This window comes from Sciurus vulgaris (genome assembly GCF_902686455.1).
Source record: "Sciurus vulgaris genome assembly, chromosome: 17".
Classification (NCBI taxonomy): domain Eukaryota; kingdom Metazoa; phylum Chordata; class Mammalia; order Rodentia; family Sciuridae; genus Sciurus; species Sciurus vulgaris.
Genome location: NC_136478.1, coordinates 44,004,016 through 44,023,933, shown reverse-complemented (window position 1 = coordinate 44,023,933; position 19,918 = coordinate 44,004,016). Strand labels below are relative to the sequence as shown.

Below are 19,918 nucleotides of genomic sequence, written 5' to 3'. Positions count from 1 at the left end.
GTGCTTGCCTTGCAAGCATAAGGCCCTGGGTTCATAACCCCAACACTGCAAAACAAAAAACAAAACAAAAAAGATCTGGATATCAGAGAGAACATTGAACCTTTGGTTTCCATACATTTACTGGCAGGTGCCATAATTTCATTCTTTATGGCCGAGTAATAGGGAATGCTGTTAACACCTCTGTCAGATGGAGTCCTTTCCTCAGCCCGGAACTCCCCCCAACCCACCTTTTGATCTGCCTCTTAATCTAAAGCCAAGGTCCTTACAAATGATCTATTCGATTTGGTCCCTTTAAACCTCCATTTAGCCCCCTCTCTTCCTCATCTGCACCACTCCAGGCACACTAGGCTTCTAGCTGTTCCTTACACATGCAGCCTGGCTTTCCCTTAAGTGCCTTTGCACTCATGGTTCCCCTAGCTTGGAATGCTCTTCCTGTAGATGGCTCCCTCTCTCCCCTTCTTCAGTTCGCTCAGATGTCACCATTTACATGAGTCCTTGTTTAAAATTGCCATCTTGTCAGTCTTCATCCTCCTTTCCTACTCCACAGCTCTTATCTTCTCACATGCCATATCCTTCCTTTTAAATCATGTTTACCTCTTTTTCTGTCTCTTTCAATAGAATAAAGTTATCGTAAAGGAGCAGTTTTTGTCTCTTATTCACCACTTCATCTAAAATAGTGCCTGACACATAGGAGGTGCTCTACATATCTTTTCATGAATAAGTGAGGCGGGCAGCTGAGGACTAGTAGAGGGCACGCTGTTTTAGATAATTGTTTTCCTTCCTCCCTCCCCTTAGTCTGGCCTCTGAAGCTTTCCACATATTGTATTTGATGCAGCATTAAGGCCTAACTGGATCAAGGACCTCTTATTCTATGTCCATCAACAATGTAATTATTTGTGGAATTGCCAGTTTACATGCTGCATTCATTCTCTTCAATAAGATCTTCTAAAACCCAAATCCCTCTCTTGCTCAAACCCCTCCGTGGCTCTCCAGTGCCCTGGAGACAAAGTTCAGACTCCTCATCATGGCTCATGGATCCTTTGTGAACTCTTTGTGAACTGGCCCATGTTCCTCTCTCTAGCCACAGTGTTTCTGAATGGTGCTGTGAGATTTTCCACCTCTGGGCCTTTTCTCTTACTGTTTCTTCAACCTGAAACATTCTTTGCCTACCTGACTTCTCAAATCAGTTGTCTCTTCTTTCAGAAAGTCTTCCCTGACTGTCCTTCCCTTGGGCGAGGTCAATTGCCTCCTTTTGGACTCCCTTATTCCCCTGGAATTCTACATCCCAGCCCTGACCATTATATGTCCCTATCTGTTGATGGGTCTGGGGTCTTCCCACAGTACTATGAGTTCCTTTAGGACAGGGTTCGGGGATGTCTTGATGGTGTATCCCCACTATCACCTGCAGGAATTCCACCTGGTAGGTTCTCTGTAGGGGCTTATTGGTTTCCAGTATGGGATGGGCTCTCAGCAAATTCCCAGCACACTCTCCTTAGGGTCTAGGTCTTGGTTCTCTGTCTTCCAACTTGGAGTAGGGAAACAGTACCCATGGTGTTGGGGAAGCCAAGCATGAGTTCTAATTCCTTGATGATCCCTAGCACTGGAAAGGCACTAAGTAAATCCTTTTTGTAGTCTGAGTCTTATTTTCAAGGGGACACATCTGCTGAACTTCCATGATTGGGTCTTGTGTTAATAAGATTTTCATTACTATAAGAAAATACCCCAGGTCGTCTACTTTATGAAGAGAAGAGGTTTATTTTGACTTGCTATCCTAGAGATACAAGATCCAAATGGCATAACTCAGGCTCTGTCCACGGTTTCCCATTCTATATCCCTTTATGATGGATGGCCTTCTTGTTGGCAGGCGTTTTGTTTTGTGATACTTTGATCCCGGGCATTGAACCCAGGAGTGCTGTACTATTGAGATACACCCCCAGCCCTTTTTATTTTTTTGTTTTCAGACAGGGGCTTGATAAGTTGCCCAGGCTGATCTTGAATTTGCTATTCTTCTGGTGCTGGCAGTCTTGAGGCAGCCCATGGCATCACACACAGGGAACACCCCTGTCTGTGTCTCCCTCTCTTCATGAAGTCACAGGATTCAGTTGTGGGGGTTCTGCCCCCCCCACCTTATCTAATCTTATCACATCCCAAACTGGCCACTTCTAAACATCATACTTTCTACTCTTCTAATATCATTAATATAAGACTTTGGAAATTAAATTCCCACATAAATTTTGGGGAATAAATCATATTCAAGCCTTATGTTATAGGTGGATGTTTGGTGTACCCCAAAAGCTCACATGTGAGACGATGCAAGAAAGTTCAGAGAAACGATTGGGTTGTGAGAGCCTTAACCCAATCAGTGGATTAATCCCTTGATAGGGATTAACTGAGTGGTAACTGAAGGTGGGAAGGGTAGGGTGTGACTGGAGGAGGTGGCATTGGGAAGGTGGCTCGACGGTATATTGTATCTGTCCAGTGGAGTCTCTCTCTGCTTCTGGATCATCATGTGAGCTGCTTCCCTCAGCAACAGTCTTCTGCCATGATGTTCTGTCTCACCTGGAGACCTGAGGAAGGGAGCCTGCTGTGCAGATTGAGACCTCTGAAACCATGAGCCCCTGAATAAACTTTTCCTCTTCTACAATTGTTCTTGTCAGGTCTTTTAGACACAGCAGAGAAAAAGCTGACTAATCCACCTTAGCAGGTCTGATTCTTTTGAAAGTCTCTGCCCATGGCAGATACACAGTAGACCATATGGATATTAGGTTGGTGTCCTTTGTATGCCTCAGCAGGCGTTGGGCACTAAACTGATTCCCTAAGTTAGGTCTGGATCTCAAAAGTCACGGTTGTGTCTTGAGATCTTGGTGCCCGGGTGGCGGTGGCTTCTTACCCCAAAACTAATCACCGAGGTGAGTGAGAGGTGCTGAGGTTGCAGGAGGAGCGGAGGTGTATCAGTAAGGCGGGGCCTACGCGCCTAACGGGGTGGGATCTGGAAAACAGCAGCAAGTGGGCAGGGCTTAGGTACCTAGGAGCTGAAGCGGCGGGTGGCCACACTCGCGGATCCTCAGGCAGGGAATTCCTAGACGCTGATAATCTGGGGACCAAAGGGATGGGAACCCAGATTTCTGGATTATGTGAGATGAGGATCCGGACCCTTAAGTCTCCGAAGTGGGGAGGCCAAACTCCTAAATGTGGGGGTGCACACTTAGGCTCTCTAGCGGGTCTAGTCGGTTGTCCGTGGGGAGGATACAGACAAGCACGCGCGACGAGGTTTGAGAGGACATTTTTATTGGAGCTCTGTTCCCTGAGTGCCCTCCGAGCAGTCCCGACAGGATAGAGCGGGCACTCGGCCCCCGAAGCGGTAAGTGTACTTGCGCCCACCGCTCTTACGCACAATGTCGCGGCGGTAGTAGTAGCGTAGACCTCGGCTCAGCTTCTCGTAATTCATGCCAGGCTTCCTCTTGCGCTCGCCCCACAGCCGCGCCACCTAGGTCGGAGGTGGGGCTTAGTCAAGGGACGCGTGGGGCGGGGCCGAGACAGGATGTGGGGAGCGGACTTGGGGACCTGGCTCCGGGGGCGGGGGGTCTGGATGCGGGTCAGGCACCGCCCGGGTGGATTGAATGGAGTTGGTCGAAGCTGGAACCCGACTTGTTTTAAACTCGGTCTAGAGAGGCCCAGGGTGGGGGCGGGGCCAAGGATTAGGCACAGTGAACGGCAGGACTATGTTGGGTTAGAGTCGACCGGCGGGTTTTGGCGGGCTAACGGGGGTTGGGGGGGTGCCCCACCTCTTTGGGGTCGCACAACTGGAACTCGCGGCTGTTGCCAGTCCAGCGGATGCAGCTGCTACGCGCCTGGTCGTGGAGTAGCTCCAGGAGGAACTGCCACAGCTGAATGGGACCTGGGGTGGAGGCATGTGAACACTCAGGCTTCCCAGCCCCAGACTACGCCTCTTGGATGACCTAGGCGTCAGGACTCCCTCACCTCCAAGTCTCAAGTGTCCAGGTCCTCCCAGCTTGGGACTCCAATAGGAGTCCAAATCTCCCCTCCTTTATAAAGGACCCAAGCGGCAGACTCAGGGATCCAAAGGTCCAGACCCCCATCTAGGAAATTTAGGAGTTTGGCCTTTTCATCTTGGAGATTCAGGAGTCCAAATCCTCATCTCTTCCCTCTCACATAATCCAGGAGCCTAGGTCCTCTTCCCTTTGGTCTCTAAAAGGCCACCAGAGTCTTAGTCCTCTCGCCCCTCCCCTCGAGTTCTCGGGTACCTAAATCCCTCCTTTCACTGCCAGTTTCCTGGGTCCCGCCCCCTTAGGCGCCTAGGCACCGCCACATCACTTTGGGTTGGCTACCTCGGCAGTCTTCCAGGACCGCTCACCTCGGTGGTTAGTTTTGGGGTAACGAGCCAAGGCGTCATGGTCAGACTTCTGACTCTGTTCAGAGCAAGTGGTGACAGCTGAACTCTGGTACCCCTTCGAAGAGACGCTGCAATCTGGATGCAGCCCCGGATCCCAGGAGGCGGTACAGTTGGAACCCACAGGCTCATTCCACGAAATGTAACAGTCCGCGCGCGGCTCCCCGCTGAGGCCATTGCCCCAGTAGGTGGCGCCATGGGAGCTGACAGAACAGTCCCAGCTGATGGTGTTTCTGACAGCCTGGACGTGCGACCTCGAGGTGTCACAGTTCTGGCCCACGGTCCCTTCGGAACCAGAGAAGGGGACAGGGACAGGACCAGGACCGGGAGGAGCGGGGCCCAGAATCTGAGAGGCGTGGTTCCAAGGGTCGGAGGCGGTGTGGGACCGGTCTGCCCAGTCTCCTGACCACGCAAGGGCCTGAGGGGCTGGCTCTGTGAGGAGGAACAAAGCCCAAGTGAGGGGAGCTCAGGGGTCCTCCTCCCCGAACCTCTTGAGAGTTCTAGGGGGTCTAAGCTTTCAGTGCTGGTGCCTCCGGTCCAGGGCTCCCAGATCAAGGCCATGCCACCTTGAGGATGCAGGAGTCTCGGTCCTAGACCCCTCTGCTTCAAAGATTGGGGAGGGGGATCCTAAAACTACAGGCCCAGCCCCTCAGGACCCCTTCTCCCACCGACCATTTGCGTACACTCACCCATCCCCCATGAAGCTTCTGGATGTGGTAAGGAGGGGCTCCAGTCCAGCTCTGGGAATCCTGTGAGGGATTAGATGGCAGCTGAGGTTAGGAAAGGGTGGAAGTAAAGACTTAGAGACCTCCTCAACCACCCATCCACTGGTCTTTATGTGTCACTCAGGACTCGCGACCCTCTCTTTCATCGACCTCAGGAATCCAGGAATGCCCCCTCTTCCCTTGGACCTAGGAACCCAGCCTTCCCCTTTTCCTCCAGGACACAGGAGTTCCAACCCAGCAGCAACCTTTCCAGCCAGTCTCCACTGTCTGTGTTTCTCCTTGGAGCACCAGTTCAGGGAAATAGAAGCCAAAGTCAGCTCCTCCTGCAGACAATAAGGATGTTAAGGCCCGTCAGAGTTCAGCAGAGGCCCCTACCCCAGCGCCCTCCCCACACATATTGTCTCAGCCCCAGCAGCCTACCCAACTCTGACAGCTTGTTCCCCGGAGGCACTTCCTGTGGTGATGCTTCATCCCCATTCCACAAGTCCATGGATGCTCGTTTTGAATATTCTGGGTAGGGAAAATCCAGTGGGCAAAGGATGACTCTTAGGGACCCTGGAGTCTGAGCCCCAGGACTTGCTTCCCTCAGACCCTGGAATCCAGCTTTTTCCCCTCCTTCTACAGGAACCTGGAATCTTGATCTCCAGTCCCCTTTTTCTCTCAAAGGAAGGGTGAGGGGTCTTAGTCTTTTTTCAAGCTCCCCACTTCTGGGAATCTAGAAACCAGAGTCCCTCCTAATCCATACGCCAGGCATTCATCCAGTCCCCAGTTCATGGCTCACCTCTGGTGGATTCCTCTGCCTGCAGCCGGGGGTCTCAGCTCCATTTCATACCATGCACCCCCTCCCCTGGGAGCCTGGGCAGGGGGGAATTTTCCGAGACGTCAGAGCAGGGGGTCACAGCTTGGGTCAGGTTGCAGGGGTTGGGGCGGGGTCGAGTGACGACCCCAGCCTCAGAGATGTGCACGTGCTCTAGAGCTGTTTAGTTGCAAGGATGCATGTTTTGGGCTTGGATGAGGGCTTTTGGGGACAGCGGGCTGAGACAGGCGGGGGTCAAGGGGTGTTTACGGGGTGATGAGGGTGGGGTGAGCAGCTTGGTGGATAGGTGCTCCGACTTGGGGATTTGATCCTGCGACATGGGAGGTGGTGGGGGAGGTGGACCTGGGGTCATCTGGGCTGCACTGGGGCTTATCTACAACAGGAAGAGGGATTTCCTGCCAGATACCCACCTCCCCAGCTGACGTCACCATTGGTAGGGTGATGGGGTGGGGTGGAAGGAGGCAAACCCTGAATCCCCCAGCAGGCTCGGCTAGGGAGGGCCTCCTGGAGCAGCTCTCAAGAAGTGTCAATCATAAGAATAATAACATCAATAATTTGAATGATAACACTAGTAATAACAATAGCTAATGTTAAGTGAGGGGCCGCTGTTATATGCCAGAGAATCATGTGCAATGGTCCTTCATTTAATGAAGCCCCATTTTATGAGGTCGATACTATTCATCCCTATTTTATGAAGGAGGAAATTGGGGCAGACATCTTCCCACTTCTTTTTCTGTACTTCCATGCTACAAGTTTGAAACAACTGGAAAATTTTGAATGAGATATCACATGGAATTATTAGATGTAGTGATGGTATTTTATGAAAGATGTCTCTATGAAGAAATGAACACAAATATTTAGGGATAAAGAGTTGTAATGTCTGTAACTTGCTTCAAATGAAAAAAGTTAAAACCAAAAAACTTTAATACACATAAACATGTTTATCTGAAATTCATTAACTAGGCCTTTCTTATTATTTGCTGTCTGGCAACCCTTAGCTCAAGTAACCTGGCTTTAGATACTATACTTGTGCCAGACCTCCTATACGAATAAGTAAATATTTACTGCTAAAAATAATCTTTTTAATATGGAGAGTTACCAATATTCACTCAGCTCCATACATTATTTGCCATTCTGGAGGTAGGGTTCATGTGGAGAACACTGCTTTTCTGTTCATTTTGCAGAAGGGAAACTGGACCTCAAGAGGGAGAGTCACTTGAAGCTGAGATCGGGACCCAGTGGGAGTAAGCCACTGAGCTCTGGGCTATAACTAGCTCCTTTGTGCATTCACTCCATGTATCTGAAGGGAGTCCTGGTTTCCTTTCCCTGAAGCTGGCCTTTCTCCTGTCTGTATATGTTTCTCCTTTGGTTGGTGTCTCCAGCTCTGGGTCCCTGTTGCATCAGGATTGAATCCAGTGAGGCTTTCTCACCCAGTATCTCCAGACAAGTCTTGCTCCCTCCCTTCTCTGAGTGTTCCCATCTCTTTTGCTCCCCACCTCCCTTCTTATTGCACTCTCTGCTAGTTCTTATCACTCTGCCAGAGCTTTCCTCTCTTCCTCCATCTCTGTATCTTTGCCTGCTCCATCTCTGTGCATCTTTTCCCCGTCCTCCCTTCCAAGACTCCTGTGCATACTTTAAAAACCCTTCTTTCCGGAATCACTCTCTTTCCATGTCCTCCCTTGTCCCTGAGGTTGCAGTAAGCAGATCAGGTATAGGAAGGGTTAGTGATGGGGAAAAGGGAGTTTGAGGGTCCAGGGATTGGGAGGCCCAGCCCAGGTGGTAGGGGGCTGAAGGGTACTTCCTGCCAAGGAGGGAGGCCCTCACCACTCTGACCAGACTGGAAAATGTGACGTCAGAGAGGAGGCAGTAAGGGAGGGGAAGACAGGAACAGAAGTAACTTGATACCTCTCCAGGGTGATCTCCTTCCTGAGAAGCCTTGGTATTGCACCCCACCCCGCCCCCTAGTCCTTCCCCAACTTGTCCAGGGTTCTGATGGCTGCATCCCTGAAGACCTTCATTCCTTTTTCACACTCCAGCCCTGCAAGTTCCTTAGAACCTGCCCTAAACACCTTTCAGACCTCCAGTGCTCAGTGGTGGTCTCATGGCTCTTTCTCAAGTGACAATCTGTGATGCCAGCCCCTGCTTGCTGCCTGAACTTTGTCCCAGCCTTTTGGGCTCCCTGCTGCCTTTAGGGTAAAGCCTAAGCTCTTAGCCTGGTGTTCAAGGTCCTGCTTGGACACTCTTCAGCAGGGGGAAGAAAGTTCAGAGAAGGGAAAAGACCCAGAAATACAGATATTTAGAGACAAGAAACAGAGGGCACTGAGAGAGACCCACATAAGACATGTTGGCTGGTGTTTGGCAGAGTGAAGAAACTATAAAGAGAGATCCAGAGGGTAAGAATGACAGGAAGAAAACGAGACAGTTTCAGAGTGGATAGTTCCTTTAGGAAGCCCTCCCGGACCCCTAGGTCAACAACCAGGGTTCCCCCTGCTGCCCCTGCTCAGTCTGGGCTCTCAGTCTGGCATGGGGCCTACCCTGACGGTGGACCATGAACTCTGAGGAAGCTGGGTACAGAGCTGTTGGTTACCACTGAGTCCCCAGCATCATCCAGGCCCTTGATGAGAGTTCGCTGACTGCTTATAGCCTCAAGGCTGTGAGCTCCAGAAGAAGGCGGGTCTAGGAGACCTCCTCTCTTTTTTTTTTTTTTTTTTTTTTGGGTGGGGGGGGGGGTGTGTGCCAGGCATTGAACTCAGGGGCGCTCAACCACTGAGCCATAGCCCCAGCCCTATTTTGTATTTTATTCTGAGACAGGGTCTCACTGAGTTGCTTAGCACCTTGCTTTAGATGAGGCTGGATTTGAACTTGAAATCCTCCTGCCTCAGCCTCCCCAGCTGCTGGGATTCCAGGTGTACACCACATTGCCTGGCAAGACCTCCTATCTTGATGCTGACAACACAGGCTGGTGTATGGACATTGATCTGGAATCTGAGCCTTAGTTTGGCTATCACCTTCCCAAAGCCTTCCTTCCGGCTCTGGAATAGGTGGCACTCAATACGCACTTAAGAGGTTTTAAGTGGAGGTAATGAGCACAAAATGGGGCTCAAAATGCCCATCTGGATGTTTTGCCCAGGTAAAACTTCAAGGCTACTCACATTCTCTTTGCTCCCCAAAGAGTTCTTCTAAGCACAGCCAGGGGTGGAAATGAACGTAAATTTATTGAAACTGGTTTTGGGGCAGGTGTGTGGATAGCTGGGGTTTTTCCAAAGACAGCTCTAGGGAGGAGCCAGCGCCCGGCCGGGTGGGAGCGGGTGCCCAGCCACAGACCCTATCTCAGGCCCAACTTCTTCTTTTCCTTCTGCTTCTTGCGGACCACATCCAGGTTCCGGTCCTTCCACATGCTCTTACGAAGCTTGATGGGGCGTGAGCCCACATATTTCCCTGTGAGACAGGAGGACTCAAGGTCAGGCTTGGGGTCAGGCTTAGGTCAGATGCCCGCCATACCCACTGTCCCTAGGGGAAGCGTCACCCACCATTCATCTCACGCATGGCGCGCACATAGTCACTGGGGTCCTTGAAGCTGACGAAGCCATATCCCTTGGTCTTGCCTGTGCGCTTGTCACGGATCACCTTAGCCTTAAGGAAGGATGGGAAGCGGCTGAAGGCACGTGCCAAGATGTCATCATTCACCTCATTGCCCAAATCCCCGCAGAAGATCCGGAAGTCATCTGGGGTCGGGGGAGAGAAGTTAGAGGATGCAGGTGCTGGCCCCCTGTCTGCCCTATTTAAATGTCCCCATCTTTTCTGATGCATCCTTAAGCCCTCCTCTCTCTATTCCCAAAGTCTCTACCCTGGGATCCTCAGTGATAACAGCTGGTGCCCCCAGTAGTCCTTCCACACTAAGGCACAGAGAGGTCAAGTGACTTCCCAAACTTACACAACTAGGACACAGCAGAGGTGGGACATGAGCTGTGGCATCTGGCTCCAGAGTCATCACTTTTAACCTCTAACTGTATTGCTCTTTCTCACTCAGGACTGTCACACATTCCCATGAAGAAGCCCCAAATTCTAACCTGGCCCTGGCCTTTCCTCTGAGAAACTGATGTTTCTTGTTCTCCTGGACACCTCTCCATGGATGTTCCCTGGGTCCCTGTCACTCGACAGCCTCCCACCATGGCACCTCAGCACCACAAGTTTCACCTCTCTTCAGCTATGCAAATGCTGCTCTAATTCTACCTTGAGATTGGAAACTGCATGACTTTCTCCAAAGCTGATTTCAGCTGCCACTCTTGGGAATATCCTTGGGCAATATCCTAGGTCTGAGCCTACAGTGACCCTGCTCTACCCCAATGAATCACTATCCCCAGAAAGCACATATTCTTCTTCTCTTTTTGGAGATAGGAAAATGAGGCTTGAAAGGCTAACTACCAAGGTCACAGAACTAGGGTCTCAAACCAACACTGGCCCCATCTGTGTCAAGGCTGCTTGACCCTGGCCTGGGGCAGGTAGATGGTCCCAGGAGAGGAGGCAGAAGTCAAAGACTAGGTGGGAAGTGGGTTTATTTCCTTCCTCAGTTATTGCTATAGTTACCCCATGGCTTCTGTGATGATTAAGGACACTATGAGAACAAGCCAGGCCATCCCAGGAGGAAACAATCTGACAAACTGAGAGGGTAGGATCTTCTAAGACATTTGGCCTGGATGCTTGAAAAAATTATACACAAAACAAGGAAGTGGCCCGTGCCTGTAATCCCAATAGCTTGGGAGGCTGAGGCAGGAAGATTGAAACTTCAAAGCCAGTGTTAGTAACTCAGCAAGACCCTGTCTCAAAAAAACTCAAAACCAAACCAAACGAAACCCCCAACAAACAAACCCCAATAAATAAAAATGAAAACAAAACAAAACAAAAAAACCCAAGGAGGTGGGAAGGAGACCATTCTCATTGAAAGATAATGTGTGGCTGCAGAGGTGCCTCCTGAGGCCAGGCACTGTGCAGGCTGGCTTCCTCTCCCAGCCAAAGCATCTTTGTGGACAGACCTCTTTCCACAACCCTCTCATCACTCTTGTTGCTGAGGATGACAATCCAGGGAAAGGGTCACAAGTGGGGGCTGAGCAAGCAGAGGTACCCCCTAAAACTTCCCCTGCCCACCTGGCTCTATGGCTACCAATGTGGGCCAGTAGGCAGGGTGCTGGTTGAAATCTAGACATGCCATTCACCTCCTACCCTACCATGCCTCCCAGGCCCTGTTTTATATGAACGAGCACTCATTTCTTCTGGTCAAGGAGTTGTGTCCCCTTAGCCCTCTTAGCCCTGTTTAAATAGAACAAAACAAACAGTAGGATGTAAAAAATATAATGGAGAGACATAAAACTACATGCATCCTAGAGTGGGGAAAAATAGCTGTAAAGGAGTTGAGAAAACTGGGGAAATATGAATATAAATTGATTATAAGATGTCATGGAATTATGTTAATTTTCTTGGATAATGGTATATGATATGCAAGAAAATGTCTTGAAAGAAGATGAATGCTAAGGTATTTAGAAATGAAGGAATAACTTCACTTATAATTTTCTTAAAATGACAGAAAAAGACAAGGAGCTGGGGGTAGCTCAGTGGTAGAGCACTTGCCCAGCATGTGTGAGGTTCCATCCCCAGCAGTGCAAAACAACAGCAAAACATATACATACACCAAGGAATAAAGTGAATGTAGTAAAATGTTAACTGTGGACTCTAGGTGGTAGAAAGGTCATTCACTACCATTTGGTACTTAAAATTTTTTCATAAAAAAGATGGGGAAAAAAGAATGCTCTTTTGACTTTTAGCATGAAAGGCCTGTCATGAATAAAAACAGGGGCCAGAAAGCCCTAGGTTATTCACCACTGAATTCTGGCCTGTGGTGGGGGAGGGACCTGCCCCTCAGAGCCTCAGTCTGGCCCTCCCTGAGGTGGGTTAACTACAGAGAGCTGTGGAGTTATCTGGCTCCCCTTTCCTGCCTATAGGCCCAAAGGCAGCGGGGCCTGTCCCAGGCTGATCAACACTCATACATTAGCCACTTACCTGCATCCCACTCCAGCAGGCTAGGGTCTTCCCAGCTGCTCCCAGCTGCTGTGCGAATGCAGCGTTTCAATTTCTCTGGCTTCCCTTTCTTCTTGTCTTCACCCAAGGGTTCTGGGACCTGCAGAGGAAAGGGGATAGGTACCAAGGGCTTGGTGTTAAGAGTCTCCCACTTTGCTTTGCCCCCTGGCCCTCCTGCCTCCAGTACAGGCTGGATATGATTCTAGGTATAGAGTACTTGTGTCTACCTCCCTCTTCCCTGAGTCCTCCTGCCCTCTGGAAAGAGGACTATATGATTTCCTGTGTGTAGAAACTAGTGGGCTTCTGCCTATCCCCCCAGCCCCTTCTGTCCTCTTGTTGTTATGCTCCCTGCTTACCTCAAGAGCCATAAGGCCAGGAGGTGGCTCAGGCCGAGGGGGCCTGGGTCGTGGACGCAAGGACAGGAGCTCAGGAATGCGTAGTGGGGGCAGTAGGCCACGCACCACCTCCAGTGGGAGGGGCAAGGGCTCAGGTTCAGGCAATGGCATGGCCAGGGCTAGTGGCAGGCTGGGTCCAATGACTGCAGGGCCAGCTGGGGCACCTCCTGCACCCACAGCCACTGCTGCACTAGCCTCCTCCAGTCCAGCTGCTGCTGCCACCACTGCTTCTTCCTTCTCTTTCAGGCCCAACCCCAGGCCTAGGCCCAGCTCTCGGGGTGCTGCTGGCTCTTCCTGTGGGCAAGAGGAGGGCATGGGGGGGGGGTCAGATCACAGATTTGGATCTTACTTCCATCCCCATCCCACACAACAAAGTAAGGTGCTGGGAGCCAGAGAGCAAGCAAGAAAGGGAAGTCTCTCGTCAGACGGAAATTGAGAAATATAAGCAGAGAGGGAGAGACAGGCAGATACAGGTAAAAACATCAAGACATAAAGGCAGAAGGAAATCAAAGGAAAAATAGAGACAGAGACAGAAAAAGACCATAAGCATGTTTCTCTCTACTCTTCAAAAAGGTGTGGCTATGGAAAGAAATAGAGAAAGACAGAGGCAAACAAATATAAGAGACAAAGTCAAAGAAACGAAGCCAAAGGAAAAGCAAACTTAGACATGTCCTGTGGGGTCAAGATCAAGGATCTCCCCGCCCACTATACTTCTGATGTTAGTTCCCTGTCCACACTTACCAGGGGAGGCCTCAGAGCAGCCATAGAGCCTAGGGGAGGCCCTGGGGCCCGAGCCATTGGTGGCAGCATCATGGGTGGTCCAGGAGGCCCAGGAAGAGGGGGTCCTACGAGGGCCTGGTGAGGGGGCCGCAGGGCCATTGGACGAGGAGCACCGGCTGCAGAAGAGAGAGCAGAATCTGTCAGGGTGTTAGTGGGGGAGTTGGAGGGCTTCAGGGGAAAGTTGTGTGGCAGGGATGATGACCCTGGCCCCCTCACCTGCTCTCTGTAGCACGTGAGGGACGAAGGCTGGACGCAGGATAGGGGCCCTCTGAGGGGCCACAGCTGTGGGAAAGAGAGATGGGGGGGGGTGTCATGGGGGACAGGGGCAATCAGGGCAAGGTGTGTGTGAGAGTACTCTCAGCATCCAAGAAATCCTGAAGAAGAGTCTGGGAACTTTTCTGGAAGATGTGAAGGATTTTCCATGGGTTCACTCAGCAAAAATTTATCCACAAGGATCTCATTGTGGGTCCCAGCCCTGTAGTGGGCATTGCTAAGGACCTACCAATAGACTGAGAGTTCTCAGGGAGCTCCTGTTTCAAAGTAGGAGAGAATAGATGCATCACTAGAGAGTGACAGCCCAGAGTGGTCAGGGCTGGAATGAGGGGAAGCTCAGGTGGAGGGATAAGGGGTAGGAGAGGGAAGGCCAGAGTTCAGATGAGCCCTTTGAACCAGCCTAGACTGGATTAGAGGTTTCCTGGAAAAAGAGACCTGTGAGGTGAGACCCAAAGAATAATGAAGACTTAGACCAAGGGTAAGTGGAAATGTTACTGGCAGGGAGAACTTTTATAAGCAATACCTTTACCCTTTTCAGTTTAAAATGACTGTCATAAGGAAGTGGAGGGTTGGAGAGTATCATGACAAGGGTTGAAGGATCAGCAGGTATTTAAGCACGGTCTTCTTGGCTAAGCCATGGATGTCTTTTTCAGGACACAGGGGAGCCACAGTAGGGTTGGAAGGTGGGCAGGGTGATTAAGTCAGATATACATTTTTTTTGTCAAAACTATACTAAAGAGTAAGAAATGTCAGCTTGGGATGCTGAGGCAGGAGGACTGCAAGTTCAAGCTGGACTCAGTAATTTTAGCAAGACCCTAAGCAACTTAGTGAGACCCTGTCTTCGAATAAAATATAAAAAAGGGATGGGGACGTGGCTCAGTGGTTGAGCACCCCTGGGTTCAATCCCAGGTACCAAGAAAAACAGGAGTCAGAAATGTTAACACTTGTCATGTTGTCATATAAAAGAAGTGTAACAGGTTTAGATAACATAATTAACAAATTTGATTTAATAGAGATTATACCAGAACTTGATATCTAAATGAGAAATAATGTCACAAAAATTGACAATGTACATAGGGGTTACCTGAAAAACAAAAAGTGGAAAATAGGAAGTTTGGCTTGTGGAAAGGACAGGCTGGAAGATAACAGCAGAGTTACAAGGGGCAGTGGAGAGAAGGGACCTCAATAAAAGCACTGTTGGCACATCTCAGCAATGTTCAGGGATCCTGGGGAGGCAGAGAGGATGGATCTCTCTCTGCAAGGAAGCAGGCCACATAGGGTCTGACTACTGGGTGAGGAGCTTGTTGTCTGTTTGACTTGTTCATCCCCTCATCAGATAGTGTGTGATGCTTTCTATGCAACAGGTACCAAGACTTCTGCCCCTTATGGAGCTGACATTTTAGAGGAAGCAAATGATGATGATAATAATCATCATAAATAAGTAAATTGCATAGCTTGTTATAAGGTATTAAATGTTGGGGAGAAACATAGCAAAGGTTTGGGATTAGGAGTGACATGGGGGGGTTGGTCTGCAGTGACCAAATTAATTTGAGAAACTCAGGAAGTGCACGATAGGTTTGTGCTTTAGAAAGATACAATGTCAGGGTGGGGATGAATGGAGAAGATGATTTAAACCAGTGATGCAGGCAAGAGGATGAATTGTCTAAATAATTATGCCTGGTTAATGTGGGTCCTGGCTCCTGACTTACCTGCTCGCCGTAGGAACATGGCTTCTCGAGCCTCTGGACTGTCCAGGTGACTCCGATCAGCAGGGCCAAAGCCAACTGTTGGGAAGGAAGAGGTGAGGATGGAGGGAGGAATCATGGGCATCCCTTTTTGCCACCCTATCTGATCTCCTGACCCCCTCATCTTGCCATTCTTTACTTACCTGGGCCCACAAAAGGAGGGCCACCCACCATGGGAGGAACTACTGTGGCTGCAGCAGCTGCCCGGGCCTCCAGAGTCTGTTGCACCTATTGGGGAGGAGGTTGGAGTGAGAGGCCTGACTTAGTGCTCCCAATCTTCCCTGACTGGCTCACCCCAGGAGGCCAAGGTTTTCATCCTTTATGTTCTGGCTATTTGTCAGGTCTCAGCTAAAATGTTACTCTTCAGGGAGTCTCTTGGAATCACTAGCTAAAGTTATCTTTAGCTTCTTCTAGTAGCAACTTCTTTCATCAACCAGCTTCATCTTCCCCACAGTACTTGGTACTATCTGAAATTATTTCCAACTTGCCCTGTCCCTGGTCCCAGCCAACATCTCTTGCTTAGATTATACAATAACCTCTTCCTCATTGTCCTTGATTCTGCCCATCTCTCCTATAGTCCATTCTCCAGACATACAGAACCACCTTGTTACATCTAAGTTGAACCCCATCATCTTTCTGCTTAAAATCCTCCAACAGCTCCTGATCTCAGAGTAAAAGCTCTGATGGTGACCCACATGGCCCTACAAGATCTGTCTTCTATCACCTGTCTTTATCTCCTCCCACTTTCCTCTCTGCCCATTCCACTTCAGTCACTGATCTCCCTGCTAAACATGATTGCCCGCCTCCGGGTCTTAGTACTAACTGGGGATGCTCTTCCTCCAGATACCTGCATGGTTCCCTCCCTCATTATCCTTTATATCTTTGCTTAAATGTCACCTTCTCAGAAAGGCCTTCCGTGGGCTGATAAAACACTACTCTTCTTACCACACTTTGACTTGTCTCTCCCTAGTAAGACAAACTCCAAAAATGCAATGATTGGTTTTGTTTTCTGCTAAATGTTCAAAGCCTAAAATAGTGCCTGGCACATAGATGGCAATCAATAATTGTTCTGGACAGAATGAATGACTTTCACTTACTTATTTTTGTTTTAATAGTCTCTCTCCACTAGTCATATATAGCTAGTTACTGAGCCCTTGAAAATTGACTGAGATTGACAGGAATTAGTTAACAAATTTTAAATAGGTACAGAACATAACTATCGTCTCGGAAAGTTCTATTAGATAACATACTCTAGAATATAAGCTCCCAAAAGGAAGAAATATTGTGCATCTTAGTCACTGTATCCTCAGTGCCTGGGACATGAAGTATTTGACATGCTAATTAAATCCACAAGCCAAAACGTCAACACCTGTTTGTGTACACACACTTGCTGTGTTCAAGACACTGCCTTACCTGCTGGTATGTGTTGGTCGCGATAATTGGGCGGATCACAGGAGCTGCTGGGACCTGCATCGCTTCTACCGTGGGAACTGTGGGCACCGCAGGCACAGCAGTTGGGATTCCAGTTACTGGAGCCCCCAGAACTTCCTGCTCAAACCTGGGAGAGCAGAACAGACACCAAAGATCAGGTCCTCGCACCAATTCTGGAACGCTGGGTACATCGCGACAGCGCCTTCATCCCTGACAACGTCTCCATTTCCCTACCCGCCCCCCGCCCTGAAGATTCCACTTCCCCATGACAGAGTTATAGCTCGCGGCCTGGAGGCTCCAGGGTTCAGCAGAAGCTCTAGTTCTGGGATGGCTTTTATCACCCCCTCTCCCGGGCCTTACAGGGCCATCTCCGCCTCCATTTCCTTCAAGCGTTCCTCGCCACTCTTGCCCGGGATGCCGGCACCAGGGCCCGGGACCACGGGTCCTCCTGCACCCGGGAGCCCTGGGGCTGGCCCCGCCCCGGCCATCGCTGCTGCCGTCCTTGTCGCCGCTACTACTGTTCCAGCTCAGTGGTCCCCACGGGTCCTGCAGTCTACTCTCCGGCTTCGTAAGGATGGGCGCCCGCGATGACGTACAGCGAAAGCGACGAGTACCAGGACGTGACGTCATACGCCCGTGAGCGAGGGCCAATGGGACATGGCCACACCCCGAGAAGGAATATAAACCAATCAGAGAGCCGGAAGGATGAACTAACGGAAGAATCTGGGTCAATCAGAGCACAGTGAAGAGAAGCGGCCACCCTTTCTAGGAGGAACGTGGGCTAATGAGAAAGAAGCAAAGTCAGTTGGTCCCATCCCTAATGTGGAATCTGGACCTTTGAGGACGCAGGAAAGTTGGGAGGCCCCACCCGTGCCATAACCGAGTCCTGTGCCTGAAGTTTGTAAACACGCTGAGATCCGCGTCAACCCCGGGACTGGGCAAGGCTGGAGACCTAGCCGGGGACAGGGAACTCCTACACTGGGTTACACAGGCACACTATCAGTGACTTCCAGAAAAACTAGAGACGTCATGGGGGGAAGCTCTGAGACGCGCCTGACCGAGGCTTCCTGAAGACATTTGGCATCTGAAGACATTTGCTAAGAGAAAATGGGGAGAGATTTTCTGGGTAAAAGGAACAGCTTATGCCAAGGCCCAGTAATCCAGTGTCAACTCAGAAGTGCGTGGTGGGTTTGATCTCTGCGCCCTTTTTTGGGACATGGTTGACTTCTTCCTCTTTGAACTCTTCCTCCTTTCCTCAAAGCGTTTTTTTTTTTTTTTTTTTTTTTTTAAATTTTCAAACAATAGAACAGCATAACGAACCTCTCAAACACTACCAGTATTCTACACTCTCCGTTTCATTTATAGTTCTCTCTTTATTTTTGTGGTACCCTTGATGGAAACCAGAGCCTCATGCATGCTAGGCAAGCTGTCTACCACCGAGTTATATACCCGGCCCAATTAATTAATTAATTTTTATTTTTAATTTATTTTTTATTTAAGAAATTTTTCATACATGTACATAGGGTAATGTCTGTCTCAATCTACTGTCCTTCCCATCCCCACCCTCCCTACCCCTCTCCTCACTCCCCTTTGTGCAATCCAGTTTCTTCATTCTTCCCTATCTACCCCCCCACTATGGATCAACATCTGCTTATCAGAGAAAACATTCAGCCTTTGGTTTTTGGGGATTGGCTTATTTCACTTAGCACGATATTCTCCAGTTCCATCCATTTACCTGCAAGTGCCATAATTTCATTCTTCTTTAAGGCTGAGTAATATTCCTTTGTGTATATGTACCACATTTTCTCTATCCATTCATCTGTTAAAGGGCACCTAGCTTGGTTCCATAGTTTAGCCATTGTGAAATGAGCTGCTATAAACATTGATGTGGCAGTGTCACTGTAGTATGCTGATTTCAAGCCCTTTGGGTATGAACTGAGGAGTGGGATAGCTGGGTCAAATGGTGGTTGCATTCCAAGTTTTCTTAGGAATCTCCACATTGCTTTCCAAAGTGGCTGCACCAATCTGCAGTCCCACCAACAATCTATGAGCGTACCTTTTTCCTCACTAGCACTTCTTATTGTTTGTATTCTTGATAATTGCCATTCTGACCAGAGTGAGATGAAATCTTAGTTTTGATTTGCATTTCTCTAATTGCAAGAGATGAACATTTTTTCATATTTTGTTGATTGATTGATTTTTTTTCCTGTAAAGTGTCTGTTCAGTTCCTTAGCCCATTTATTGATTGGGTTATTTGTTATTTTGGTGTTAAGTTTTTTGAGTTCTTTATATATCTGAGAGATTAGTGCTCTATCTGAGGTGCATGTGGTAAAGATTTTTTTTTCCCCATTCTGTAGACTCTCTTCAAATTACTGATTGTTTCCTTTGCCCAGCCCAATTTAAATTATTTTTGCTAGAGTACGTTCAAAGCAAATTCCAGACATCATTCATAAGTGCATCAGTATGTCTAACAAATAACTATTTTAAAACAGTTGCATTATATATATATACTATTATTAACTAATACTACCAAATTAATTTCACATTATCATCTAATATCCAGACCATGTTCAAATTTCCCTGTTTTGAAAGTATTTTTGTATGATAATATTGTAAAATCAGGGTCCAAATAAGGTCCACACAATGCATTTGGGTTTTTTTCTGTCAAAACTATTAGTTGCCTTGTTTTCTTTTAAACATTGTTGTTAAAGTCCATACTTTATTCAGATTTCCTTAGTGTTTACCTATTCTGTTTCAGCATCTCATCCAGGATACCATATTACATTCAGTTGCTATGCCTCCTTGGGCTTTTCTTGCCTGTCAGTTTCTCATAATTTCCTTGTTTTTGATAATCTTGACAGTTTTTAGGAGTGTTGGCTCAGGTTATTTTGTAGAATGTTTTCATTCAGAATTTATCTGATGTTTTTCTCAAAATTAGGTTGGGGTTATGGGTCTTTTGGTGAAGGACCACAAAAGTAAAGTGCAATTTATCATATATATCTATCATACATACATACATACTATCAATGCAACTTAACCACTGTGGATGTTAACTGTGATCACCTGGTAGAGGTAGTGTTTGCTAGGCTTCTTCACTATAAAGTTAGCTACCAAAACATAAAACAAAACAAAAACAATAAAACCTTTCCATGTTCTTTAGAAAAAAAGTCACCATGTGCAGCTGCACTTAATGGGGAGTTATGCTCCACCTCCTTAAGGGTGGATCATCTACATAAATTATTTGAAATTCTTCTATATTAGACTACATA

At 48.6% G+C, this 19,918-nt stretch overlaps 2 protein-coding genes across 3 annotated transcripts; both read right to left on the bottom strand.

The window, feature by feature from the left end:
- Positions 1-3,286: 3,286 nt before the first annotated feature.
- Positions 3,287-6,057, bottom strand: ETV2 (ETS variant transcription factor 2; the record flags this gene model as incomplete). The annotated part of the gene is made up of 6 exons (XM_079117673.1): positions 5,557-6,057; positions 5,382-5,459; positions 5,101-5,160; positions 4,376-4,843; positions 3,786-3,898; positions 3,287-3,487 (listed from the first exon to the last, which is right to left on the bottom strand). The coding sequence occupies exons 1-6, from the start codon at positions 5,624-5,626 to the stop codon at positions 3,287-3,289; spliced, it is 990 nt and encodes a 329-aa protein (XP_078973799.1). The 5' UTR covers positions 5,627-6,057.
- A 3,092-nt stretch (positions 6,058-9,149) lies between these two features.
- On the bottom strand, positions 9,150-17,258 carry RBM42 (RNA binding motif protein 42). 2 transcript variants are annotated; one of them, XM_079117671.1, is made up of 10 exons: positions 17,010-17,258; positions 16,632-16,776; positions 15,362-15,446; positions 15,183-15,257; positions 13,417-13,482; positions 13,162-13,337; positions 12,382-12,714; positions 12,008-12,125; positions 9,484-9,678; positions 9,150-9,391 (listed from the first exon to the last, which is right to left on the bottom strand). In XM_079117671.1, the coding sequence occupies exons 1-10, from the start codon at positions 17,135-17,137 to the stop codon at positions 9,279-9,281; spliced, it is 1,434 nt and encodes a 477-aa protein (XP_078973797.1). In that variant the 5' UTR covers positions 17,138-17,258; the 3' UTR covers positions 9,150-9,278. The 2 variants fall into 2 exon arrangements, with proteins under 2 accessions (XP_078973797.1, XP_078973798.1); XM_079117672.1 differs by lacking the exon at positions 13,417-13,482 and having other exon boundaries at positions 13,162-13,316; positions 17,010-17,257.
- Positions 17,259-19,918: the final 2,660 nt, after the last annotated feature.